We start from the raw sequence: 12,835 nt of genomic DNA on the forward strand, positions 1-12,835 counted from the left end.
CCGCCTGCGCCCATGCTAGCAGGAGGTCAACTACAAGGAGACCTCGTGTATTGGGCACAGTGTCAAGGAAATCAGCTGTGACCTCAAAGAGCCGTTTCAGAAAAGGCGGAGCAGGAGCCAGAAAGGGGGCTGAGAGGTGCAGGGGAGGTGCAGACAATGAGATGGTCACTCCCAGATTCCAGCTGTGAAGGAAAAGGGGCAGGTAGAGTCGGGGGTGTGGACAGATGCAGGGTGGGGCAGACGTAGTCAAAAGCCAGTGGAGGGTCGAGTGATAGGGACAGGAGACAAACGACATCAGATCGTGTGCGGTTCCAAAGTGTAGATGGGACCCGGCCTCAACTGGGAGGAGAGGGCTGCAGCTGTAATGGGGCAGGACAGGACTGGGGGGAGGCGAGCCACCAGATCAGCAGGAGAGCCTGCCCCTGGAGTGCCCCCTGGGGCTGGAGTGGGGAGAGGAGGCAGGAGTGGGTCAGCATCACAGTCGTGTAACTGGCATCTCAAGTGAGACCTTCTGCTGCTGAGCTAAGGTGTGGCCTCCAGGCCCGACTCTCCGCTACTGCCAGGGCCTGTGCTTCAAGAAGCCCCCACAGAAGGTGACCCTACAAGGCTGATACGAAAGAGAAGATGCCATCTGACAACCACACCTATGGACATTCACCAGGGAGAGGCCACACCTGGGCCTGCGGCACAGCCTTTGTCACTGATAAAAGAGATTTGGGGGTTCCACGGTGTTGAACTTGAGACTCCCAGTGAACAAGAGTAAGTCACTGGCTGCTAGGAGGAAGAGAAGCCACAACAGAGAGTTAGGGAAGGAAGGTCAAAGCCAAGCTCAAGACAATGCAGAGTTGCCCAAGACAGATCCTAACCCTTACAGCTGGGAGGATGACTTCCCAGAAAAAGCATAATAAATAATTTTTTTTAATGGCAAAAACAGGAAAAAGCATGCGCATAGGCGTTTCACTGCAGCAGCACTATCTGTAATAGCAAAACCCTGGAAACCGCCCAAATGCTCCTGAATAGGAGACATCTATCCGCACAGTAGAGTTCCACAGAATATCCTCTCCATGCTCCTGTGAACGGCACAGAGCTGTGGCGTCACCGCCAGGGTTTAGTGTGAAGTGAAAAAAGCAAGATGGACGTGCGGGGCTCTACTCCACTACCATTTACCTAAGAAAGGGGAAGATATGCTTACAATAAAAATAGGTAAAATGCTCAAAATGGTCACCTACGGAAGGGAAGAAACTGGGAGGTGGGGGATAAATAGGGGAAGAAACTGACCTCTCTGCATACACCCTGTGTTGTTTATTTGAATTTCATACCATGTAAGTATTTTATATAATTACAAAACAAAATTAAATGGGAAAAGCAAATTCCAAATAAGAGAAAAATGAAATAAATGAATCTAAAAGTGTATCCAGTTGTGATCTATTCTAAAATATTTTAAAACACAGTCGTCTGACTGTACATCCCTTGTGGGATGTATTCTAAAGACAAAAGTAAATGCAAATAAACCGTAATCTGTATCTACAATCATGTGTCCTTGGCAGTGTTGGTATTGTTATTCTGAGACTGTTGTAAGGTTAACGGAATAAAACCAATGCAAAATTATGCCGGTGTCCTTGAGAACAGGAATTTGGGGCACAGGAAAAAGCAGCTACAAATGTTAGAACCTATAAACCCGACAAAGTATCATTAGGAATCATGATGTTATTTTATCTTAAAAAAATACGCTGTGTATTAGTTATTGTTGGCTGCATAACAAATAACTCGGGAATTTGGTGGCTTAAAAAAACAACCATGGATTCTCTGAGAGTTTCTGTGGATCGGGAATCTGGGTGTGGCTTAGCTGGGTGACTGTGACTCAGGACCTCTCATCTGTCACAGGCAGCGAGGTACTGAGTAGTGCTGCAGCCATCTGAACGCCTGAAGAGGGGTCACCCACTTCCAAGTTCTCGTACCAGGCCACTGGTCAAGACATCAGTCCTGTGCCATGTGGGCCTCTGGATGGGGTAACTGCCAACCACACCAGGCTAGCTTGGTTCCTTCAGAGGGAACAAGTAAGAGAGAACAAGAAAGGGCAAGTTGAGAGAGAAGCCACATCTCTTGTAACCTGATCTGGGAAGCCATATCCCATCACTTCTGCCCGATTCTATTCAATAGAAGCACGGTAATAGGTCCATCCCCCACACAAGGGGAGGGAAGGACTCATGGCCATGAATACCAGGAGGCGGGGGTCCCCGGGGGCCATTTAGGAGGCTGCCTTCCACATAGACATAGACACTCTCACCAAATCTACAGCAATGAGCAACCGTACTACCCAGATTACAGTCTCTACATGTTATTTCACAGGGCTCCTTGGAGAAAGAACCAACTGGCCAGACCTGGGGCAAGAAATATTTAAGATGATCCTGGAATACACCAGAAAGGAAGGAAACAACCAAAGACTACTGGGTTTACATTGATGGGACTCGGAAAACAACCTAAAGAAGCTCCTATTGGCCACAGAAAACTTGAGCACCAATAATCATGGTAACAACACACAAAACACACCAACTGTGCTAACAACAACATACACAACCTCACCGGTTATCTTTTAAAGGCTCTTGGGGAAACTCATTCATTTTTTTTTTTTTTTTTTTGGGATGGAGTCTTGCTCCATCGCCCAGGCTGGAGTGCAGTGGCGCGATCTCAGCTCACTGCAAGCTCTGCCTCCCGGGTTCACGCCATTCTCCTGTCTCAGCCTCCCAAGCAGCTGGGACTACAGGCGCCTGCAGCACGCTCAGCTAATTTTTTATTTTTAGTAGAGACAGGGTTTCACCATGTTAGCCAGGATGGTCGAACTCCTGACCTCATAATCTGCTCATCTCGGCCTCCCAAAGTGCTGGGATTACAGGCGTGACCCACTGCGCCCGGACAGCTCATTAATTTTTAAATTTTTCAGTAAAGAGAAAAATCAAGCATTTAATCTGCTTTTCTTATAAGAAACATATTCAGGGTAACCAAATACTTGAGGGAAGGTTTCTCTACATAGAATTCCAGCTAACTGATGAAGAAGAAATGAAGAAATGAGAACACCACCATTTGGCAACTTCTAATCAATTACTAGATCTCGACAGTGATCATCAATGGTTGCTAATATCACCAAAAAAGAGATGACCAGATATCATGTGCCTCCCAACAGAACAACACAGTAATATGTATGAAAGATTTTGCCCAAACAATCAAACTGAATCTGATCAAGCCTCTATGTCTAAAAACAACCACTATTTTACGGGACACAGAAAATAGAGGAACACATTAAACAGCACCATGAAGATGCAATCAGCAAAATCCACACTGCAAGAAACACTACAGGATAAATGACAGATTCTTCCACAGTAATACCAACAAAAATTTGTAAGACAGAAAAAAGAGATGGATGGACCACCTATAAGAGACATAAGAGAATTATGAAATGCATTGACCAATCTCAATCGATGGATTTTGTTTGGGTCCCCATTCAAACAGTGCCCTGTAAACTGGGAAAATGCAAACACAAACAAATATTTAATGGTATAAACAAATATTAACTTTATTTTAGTTGTGATAACAGCATTGAAATTATCTTTAAAAACAGAATTCCTATATTTTAGAGATACAATATGAAATATTTAAAGAGGCTATGATGTAAGATCTGAGATTTGCTTTAGAATAATCTGGGAAAGGGTCAGGGTATAGATTAAATACCACTAGCCATGAATGGGTAAATACTGAAGCTATTTTTTCATATGCCTGATATTTTTATGATAAAATTAAAAGTATAGATCTTTCAAAAAGGTGTTGTTTTTAGGAAGCCATATCCTACTATTATGTAAAATTGTTACTGCTGTTCTACCCAATCTGATTAGGCAAGAAGAAGTAACAGAAAACAAGAAAGGAAGCGGCAAAAATCATTCTTGTTTGCAGATGGTATGATTGCATGCCAGGAAAAACTCAAGAAAACAACTAAAAATCTATTTTTAAAAAATAAGAGAATTCACTAAGGCAATGGTTTCAAATTTAATACATAAAAATCGATAGCTTTCTTTGTACCTACAAACAGCAACATGTTGAAAAATAATGAAATGAAAGTCGGCATTTGGAAAAACAATAAAATGGCTAAAACGACAAGGAGCAGACAAGATATGTGTTGAATTTTTATGAAAAAGCTTTACTGATGAAAATACATGAGCTTGAATAAATGGAAAGATAAATCCTTTGCTGGCTAGAAAGACTATGTTGTAAAGCTGACATTTTTTCCCCTAAATGGACAGACTTTAAGCATGCCTAATAAAGATACCAGTAAGAGTGTAGTGGGCTGGGTGCAGTGGCTCATGCCTGTAATCCCAGCACTTTGGGAGGCTGAGGTGGGCGGATCACCTGAAGTCAGGAGTTCAAGACCAGCCTGACCAACATGGAGAAACCCTGTCTCTACTAAAAATACAAAATTAGTCAGGTGTGGTGGCGCATCCCCTGTAATCCCAGCTACTCAGGAGGTTGAGACAGGAGAATCGCTTGAACCCAGAAGGCGAAGCTTGCAGTGAGCCAAGATCGCACCATTGCACTCCAGCCTGGGCGACACAGTGAGACTCTGTCTCAAAACAAAACAAAACAAACAAAAGAGTTTGCAGTGAATAACTAGACAAGCTGGTTTTAAAGTTCCCATGGAAAAATAAAAGTGCAAAAATATCCAGGAAAAAAATCTGCAATGGAATGATGGTGGCAAGGTCTGAAAGTAGCCCTACCAGGTAATAAAATGCACCATAAATCCCCAGTAAATAAAGCAGCCTGGGTCTGGAACCTGAACGGACCATCCCTGTAACACATCCAGAAACAGACCGAGACCCACATGATGATTGGGGGATGGTAAAGGCAGCATTTCAAACCTGCAAGGGAAAGATTCCTTGGATAGCTCTGGCATAACTGGCTAGCTGTTGGGACAAAATGCCTAAAATGTAACTTTTCCTGTATCCATACACCAAGATAAATTCCAGATAAATCAATTATTTAAATAATTTAAAATAATATCAAAGTTCTGGAAGACAGCTATTTATTATTTATTTATTTATTATTTATTTATTTTTTGAGATGGTGTCTCACTCTGTTGCCCAGGCTGGAGCACAGTGGCACGATCTCAGCTCATTGCAACCTCTGCCTCCCAGATTCAAGCAATTTTCCTGACTCAGCCTCCCAAGTAGCTGGGATTACAGGCACGCGCTGCTGCGCCCAGCTTATTTTTTGTACTGTTAGTAGAGACGGAGTTTCGCCATGTTGCCCAAGCTGGTCTTGAACTCCTGACCTCAGGTGACCTGCCCACCTCCCAGAGTGCTGGGATTACAGGCGTGAGCCACTGCGCCCGGCTGACAACTTTATCTTTAAAAATAATCTTAGAAGTGTGATGGTCACACTAACCTCAAAAACTCAGTAAGCTCAAAGGAAAAAGACTGATCTATTTGACTAAATGACATGTTTAGCAAAGGAAAAAGTACACCAAAAAAAGAAGAAAAGAATGGTAAGCTGGGGTAAACTTTTACAATACAAACCAAAGGATTCATTTCCTTTATATGTAAAGAATAACACAAATCAAGAATAATAAGAAACACCCAAATTCTCGATTGCCAGGGGCTGAGGGGTGGGGGAAATGGAGAGATGTTGGTCAAATGGTACAAACTTTCAGTTATGAGATGAGTAAGTGCTGGGGATCCAGTGTGTAGCATGATGTCTGTAGTTAATAATCCTGTATTGTATACTAGTAATCTGCTAAGACAATCGATCTGAAGTGTTCTCACCACACACACAAAAAGGTAGCTATGTGAAGTGATGGCTATGTTAATGCACTTGACTGTGGTAATCATTTCACCATGTAACTTATATCAATACACTACATCGTATGACTTAAATATACAAAACTTATTTGTCAATTATATACCAATAAAGCTGGGGGTGAAAGTCTAACAGAGGAATGAGCACAGGAAACAAATTGGCAGTGCATTGAAAAGAAAAACCACTTATGAACATATGAAATAGTGTTTGGCTTCACTTATTATGAAAGACACATGAAATTAACAAGACACCTCTTTGTACCCATCGGCCTGGAGCTTATATCAAACAGCTGGTCATGCAGCGTTGGTGACAGTGTGGGAACCTCATACACCAACTCTCATACATAAGCAAAAGGAGGGTACACTGACCCTCTTGGGAAGGCATTCTGCCCGGGTCTATCAGAGTTGGTATGCTCCTGGCCTGTACCCCTGCCATAGCCAGGAACTGCCTCTATAAAAGAACCCACACCCAAACACAAAGGCATAGCCACAAGGCTGTTCATTGCTGCACTGACTGGAAATCTCCTAACAATCGGTCCAAGGGGGCTGGTTAATAGCCCATCCCACATCCACTAAACGGATCCTGTGTTGCCACTTAAATAATCAGATGGACCTATTGCTGTTTCCAAGATATAGCAAGAAATGAAAAAGCTAAGTACAGATCCATGTGGCCAGTGCAACGTCTATTTCAGGAAAACGGCCTATGGATAAGCTGATAAGGGTCTAAGAAATTCCTGGAGAAATTCACAAGAAATTTAAGTGGCTTCCACTCTACAGAAGGACTAGGGATCTGGGATGTACAGGCAGAACAAGAGGTACCGTGGGGATTTCTCACCTTTAACTCTTGCAGCTCTTGGTCTGACACAAGCACTGTTCTGAGAAATCTTTAACTACTTCTACTAGCGAATAGAAGTTCGTATTTTAAAACATGACTAATCCCTATTCCTGCTGACTGCATGTAGTACTGGAGAAACATGATCTTGTTTGTAAAAAAGGGAAGGTCATCTGGGTTTTCATAACCCCTCTCTGGAATGCACCACCTCCCTTCTGGTCCCACAGGGTGACCTTCCTCCTGTCCATCCCCCACCCAAATACACCAAACAGGAGGAGGTGGGAGATGTCTTCACTTTAAGAGTCTTATCTGAACAGGTTCACCCCAATTGCCTTTTTTTTTTTTTTTTTGAGATGGAGTCTTGCTCTGTCACCCAGGCTGGGGTGCAGGGGTGCAATCTCGGCTCACTGCAAGCTCCTCCTCCCGGGTTCACATCATTCTCCTGCCTCAGCCTCCTGAGTAACTGGGACTACAGGCGCCCGCCACCTCGCCCGGCTAATTTTTTGTATTTTTAGTAGAGACGGAGTTTCACCGTGTTAGCCAGGATGGTCTCGATCTCCTCGTGATCCGCCCGCCTCAGCCTCCCAAAGTGCTGGGATTACAGGCGTGAGTCACCGTGCCCGGCCCCAATTGCCTTTTAAGAGCAAACTAAGTCGCAGATCCCATGTGCCCACTGTATGAAACCAGCAAAGCGGCTTTACCACTGTGAGGACCCCTGAGAGAAGGAAGGGGTGATAGGTGAGCTCAGCTCCAGGTCTGGGGAATGTAATCTCTATGCCTTCCACATGAGCCGCACGGAGCTGGAGAAGTTGATGAGCTACAGACAGGCTGTAAAGGACCCCAGGACTCTGAGGCCTGGCAGCATTTTGGCATGAGTCTCAAGATGCTGGCGGGGTGGTGGGTTTCAAAACATCCTCTTTGAGCTTTGGTTGTTAGATTAGGAGAACAAAGTACAAAAAGCAAAGTAAGATTTACCAGTCTTTGTTATTTTGTACTGGAGCTGCCAGTGTTAGACCCCATTGCTTGGGACTAGCACCAGCCATTTGGTTTTAATGAGCAAATGTTTACCTTTACAGAAAAGCTGGTTGTTCACATATACCCATCCAGAGGCAGTGACCCTCTAAGCAGCTTGGGCTAGAGCTGCTGCCAGCCACTACATCCTGCAGGAGGGGACATCCTGAGGGTGGCTTTCAGATTCCTCCCCACAAGAGAGGCAGTGCATCCCCTGCGCAATCCATACTTTCACAAGGAGGTTTTCTCTGCAGTGTTAACCTTCCCAGTCTGAGAGGGTCGCTAGACCCCGAGAGCTTTCCACAGACAGTGATCGTGGCAGACCCTTCCTCACGATGCCTCTGCTGAGAGAAGGCTGTGATCCTAAGACTGACAGGGGCCAGCAGCTCTGGCATCTGGAACGTTCCCCTCCACTGAACTCTCTGGCACTTGCATGGTAGATCTTCTCTAAGTGAAGGCTCTTCCTCACCCACTCTGTGCTGAGGGTCGCCAGGAAGTGCAGTGTGAAGGTGATGAGCTCAGATTCCAGACTGGTTTGAATCCTGGCTCTGCCACTTGCTACCTGGTGACCTTCAGCCCAGGATTCACTCTCCCTGAGCTGTGGATACAGTGATTGTTGAGTTGATATACTTAAAACACTTAGATCTGGACCTGGCTCAAAGCAAGCACCTGATAGGTCTTACCTATCCCTGGTATACGAAGGCATGGTGGGTAAGGAGGAATCACCTCGGCTAAGAGTTTATGTGTCAAGCACCAAGACATGGGTCCAAGTCCAGGCTTTGTCCCCAACACAGCCATGGCACCGCACACAAGTGACTGCAGCCTCACTGTGCATCAGTTTTCTAACCTATAGAATGGGGGAAAGCACTTACTCCTCATGTGGTGGTTGACCAGGCGACATGAAATAGAGAGATGTTGGCCGGGCGCGGTGGCTCAAGCCTGTAATCCCAGCACTTTGGGAGGCCGAGACGGGTGGATCACGAGGTCAGGAGATCGAGACCATCATGGCCTACACGGTGAAACCCCGTCTCTACTAAAAAATACAAAAAACTAGCCGGGCGAGATGGCGGGCGCCTGTAGTCCCAGCTACTCGGGAGGCTGAGGCAGGAGAATGGCGTAAACCCGGGAGGCGGAGCTTGCAGTGAGCTGAGATCCGGCCACTGCACTCCAGCCTGGGCGACAAAGCGAGACTCCGTCTCAAAAAAAAAAAAAAAAAATTAAGAAATAGAGAGATGTCACACAGCACAGGGAGTGAGACACCAAGCTCTGAGGGTTCACATGGTATCATTTTGTTACTGCTATTTTATTTCTCATTACCAATAATTATCTGATACGAAATAAGGCAGAAGCTGAGACCAAATACTCATGAATCCTCCAGGAACATTTCCCTCCAGGACAATTTCTCAGACACAAATGGGGTGGAGGAGCTGCTCCTCCCTTACTCAGAGGCTTCCCAGGAACTCACCCGCTCAGCCTCAGCACTGGACACGCCAGGAAGCTGGAAGGGCCCGTAGCGGGATGGGGAGTGGCGGCAGGCACCCAGGGCTGATTCCAGACCTGCCCTGCCTTCATGGAAGGCCCAGGATTTGATTGTCTGGCCCACACTAACATCTGAGAGGCTGGTCATGTGACACAGCTCTGGCCACGAAGAAATAAGCAGTGTGTTGAAGAGGCTTCTGGGTCTGTTAAGTAAGGTTCAACTAGATATTCAGAGGCCCGCAGTGTCCTAAGGCTCAGCTAGACACAGGGCTGTCTACTCCAAGGAAATAAGGCAGATGCCAGTTTGCCTCCTGGACTCTCCGGTGGGAGTCCACGCTGTACCCACACAGCTAGTCTCATGGGCCCCTGGATGGGTCAACTGCAAAGGTACAAAACTCCCACCAAGAGGGGCACGTGCAACCCATCTGGTCTAAGAGTCTCATGCTCTCTCACAATCACTCCATGGGTGGGGCAGAGCTTCCCGGGTCACCCTCAAGAGACATGCCCAGTCACAAAAGTTACCACCGTGGGAAGCTCAAAGCCCTGGATGCCCCGTCCTCCAAGCATTAGAATTTTTCCATCTAGATACAGTTTATCAAAAAGAGTCACCTCACCATAAGCAATGCTGCCTGGAGACACAGCTGACACGCTGCCTTTCAGGTTACCCAGGCACACTATGAAAGGGAACAGACGGTCCGATTCTCATGCAGAGAAGTCATCACCTCTTAACCCACAGAAAACCTTTGCTTTCCTAATGTCAAGGGGAGGACGTCCAGCTGGTGTGGACTTCAGCCCTTTTCCTTTTCTCTTCCTGCCTAGAAGCAGCAGCAATGGCTCGGGCTGCTCACACACTGTGTGACGATGAGGTGACAAGCCTGAAGAGGAGGCCAAGAGACGCAGCAGTGCTGGTCCTTACATCACTGAGCCATTCAACTGGCGGCCTCTTGCCTCTGAACTTTTTTTTTTTTTTTTTGAGACACAGTCTTGCTCCGTCACCCAGGCTGGAGTGCAGTAGCACGATCTTGGCTCACTGCAACTCCCACCTCCCGGGTTCAAGTGATTCTCCTGCCTCAGCCTCCCAAGTAGCTGGGACTACAGGCGCACGTAACCATGCCTGGCTAATTTCTGTATTTTTAGTAGAGATAGGGTTTCACCATATTGGTCAGGCCGGTCTTGAACTCTTGACCTCTTGATCCACCCACCTCTGCCTCCCAAAGTGCTCTGCCTCCCAAAGTGCTCTGCCTCCCAAAGTGCTCTGCCTCCCAATGAGCCACCACGCCCAGCCCTGGACTTCTTTATGTAAGACACACTCCTCCTATTTGTGCAAGCTAATGTTAGGTGGGGATTTTGATACTTGTACCCAAATGCATTCAAACTGATAAAGGTGTTTAATTTGGAGACGCTTTTCCCAAATTCATTATATTCTAGGGTTCTGCATCACCATTATAACGATCTCTTCCTGTTGCTGAGTAAGATTTTTGGTCCATAAAGGCCTCACTGAATATAAATGCTGTAATAGTAAGGGATGTTCTTTTGCTTAAGTTTTCTATGTTTTCATAACAATCAAAGGGCTTCTCTCCTATAGAAGAAACTATAAATTCAGATTTTCCATATTGGTTCCAGTTGGTCACAGCAGTTTTAGCCCTTCTGAATTGGTTTAAGACATCCGGCCTTGTTTGAATTTGCTTTGGAACAGTCTGAGTGGTGCAGGGAACCAAGTCTTCTGGGATGCCAGGAGCTAGAGTCAGAGGTACCCCAGGCATCCCTCGCAATCCCACTCCCTGCAGATATGAGATTGTCAAGGGCTGGGGAATTTAATGTCTAAATCACCTCCTAGTGTGAGAGTTCTGTCCAGATGACACCATGATACACTGAAAAGTGAGCTTCTTGGATCCACGAGACCCTGCCTCACGGGAGCAGTGTGACTGGCAATCCCACCCTGGCTTCTGCCCGCCGAGGAAAATGGCACAGTGATGTACTGCATTCTCCCTGCTCATCAGGGGCCAGCTCCTATACATCAGGAACCCTAATCAAACCCTACGAGCGGGAATGCGGGGAGTGTGGTCTCTTCCGGGAGTCATCATAACCCTGCTGTGGCCTGAAGAAAACCAGTATGAGCCCGTTTGAACCAGATAAAATGTACCTAAAACCACATGTAAACTGCTGGGCAAAACCCATTTGAGCCTATCTGAATTGGTCAAAATGGAACCAAGTCTATCTGAATAGTGTGAAATTAATTCTGATGGTTTAAAACAGATTTTCACCCAATCTGAGCAGCATTAAGTCAGTTATAACAGTTGAAATTGATTTGAGCCAGTTAATCCAGTTTCAACCAACTGGAACTGGTTTAGCCGGGTTCAAACTAGTCCTCTAAAGGCAAATTTGGGGGCTTCAGTTCCCCAGGCTTTAGTTGTTTGCTAAAAAAAAAGAAAAGCAGTATGGGAAGGGCTGAAAGTCATTTATTTCTGAAGACTAATTTACCTTGCTCCCATAAATATTTATAAGAATTAATTACCAGCTTATTGAAAGAATTAATGAAATTCACATTGTTTATTATAGCACATTAGCAGGGGTAGGAAACATCCTCCTGGCAAAGAGAGAAATCCTACTGAAAAGCCCTTTACTCTGAGGTTGGAGCACTAGAAGCAAACCCAGGGGATCTCCTACATGAGCCCCATAAGGTCTCTGGATGCTCAGCTCCATCAAAGCCAGGCAGGTGTGCTCCCCATCCCCAAGAGTGACACAGAACATATCGACCAGTTTCATTCTTTATGGAATGTTGAAATGCACTATTAACCCCCTCAAAAAGGGTGGAACGGTAAAGAAAAACAAAGGATCTAAAAAAAAAAAAAAAAAAGCCTGAATTTGAATGCCACCCTCATCAGAAGTGTTAGCTATAACCAGCTGCTTATAAAGACACATCTCAATCTCTTCAGTCATCAGTGTTGTCTGTGATGCAATTAGCAAGGGTGTAATGAAAGGAGATGGTCTACCTTTCCTTGTATCAAAGCAGGCAGATCAGCTGGACTAAGCAGGCCACTAAGTGGGCCTACACAGTGTTCAAACAGCCAATGGCCAAGCACCTTGCTGGTAGGTAGGCACCCTTTGTAAACAAGCTTTGCAGGCGAATGCCGAAAGTAAAAGCATCATTTGTTTTGAAGTAAAATGCAACTGCCCCTTGAGAGATAAAATTAAAAGTCACTTACCAGCCACAAAACTTGGAAATGATGCCACCTTCTTTGTCTGTTAGGAAAAATGGAAAAATATATCAATTGTCAGTAGGTAGCCCACAAGGTGAAGGCTAAGCAGGGCTGTGATATGTGTCATAATGAGAAAAGCAAACCCCGCCAGAGTGACGGTGTTCCCAAGATATCAGCTCCATACAGCAAACCAGTCTGCTGCAGGCAACCTGATGTTGGGGAGTGGCCCAAAAGCCCACCGTCTAAAACTTAGGGACCCTCAGACTAGCATATCTTGACTAGAAGGGAGTCTAGAGACCATCCAACACAATGGTGCTCCAACGGTGGGCATGAGAGCCATCCGGGCACGTCTTTAAAAGCAAGATAAAGGAGACTGGATACCACTCCATCGGTGGCCATCATTATTTCAACAAAGTTAAACAATCTCATCTAAACTACGTTACCGAGAAAGGGGAAGTAACTTCCATCATAGC

The 12,835-nt window shown here is 45.6% G+C and overlaps 1 protein-coding gene across 5 annotated transcripts in view; it reads right to left on the reverse strand.

Moving 5' to 3' along the window:
- The window catches only part of APBA2 (amyloid beta precursor protein binding family A member 2), a 234,260-nt gene that overhangs the window by 29,962 nt on the left and 191,463 nt on the right, over window positions 1-12,835 (reverse strand). For all 5 annotated transcript variants that reach the window (XM_033190742.1, XM_033190746.1, XM_033190745.1 and 2 more), the window contains one exon: window positions 12,369-12,405. In XM_033190742.1, the coding sequence (XP_033046633.1) occupies window positions 12,369-12,405 (37 nt within the window). The remainder of the gene's footprint in view (window positions 1-12,368; window positions 12,406-12,835) is intronic.

Source organism: Trachypithecus francoisi, unplaced genomic scaffold (genome assembly GCF_009764315.1).
Source record: "Trachypithecus francoisi isolate TF-2019V2 unplaced genomic scaffold, Tfra_2.0 Lachesis_group3, whole genome shotgun sequence".
NCBI classification, from domain to species: Eukaryota; Metazoa; Chordata; class Mammalia; order Primates; family Cercopithecidae; genus Trachypithecus; species Trachypithecus francoisi.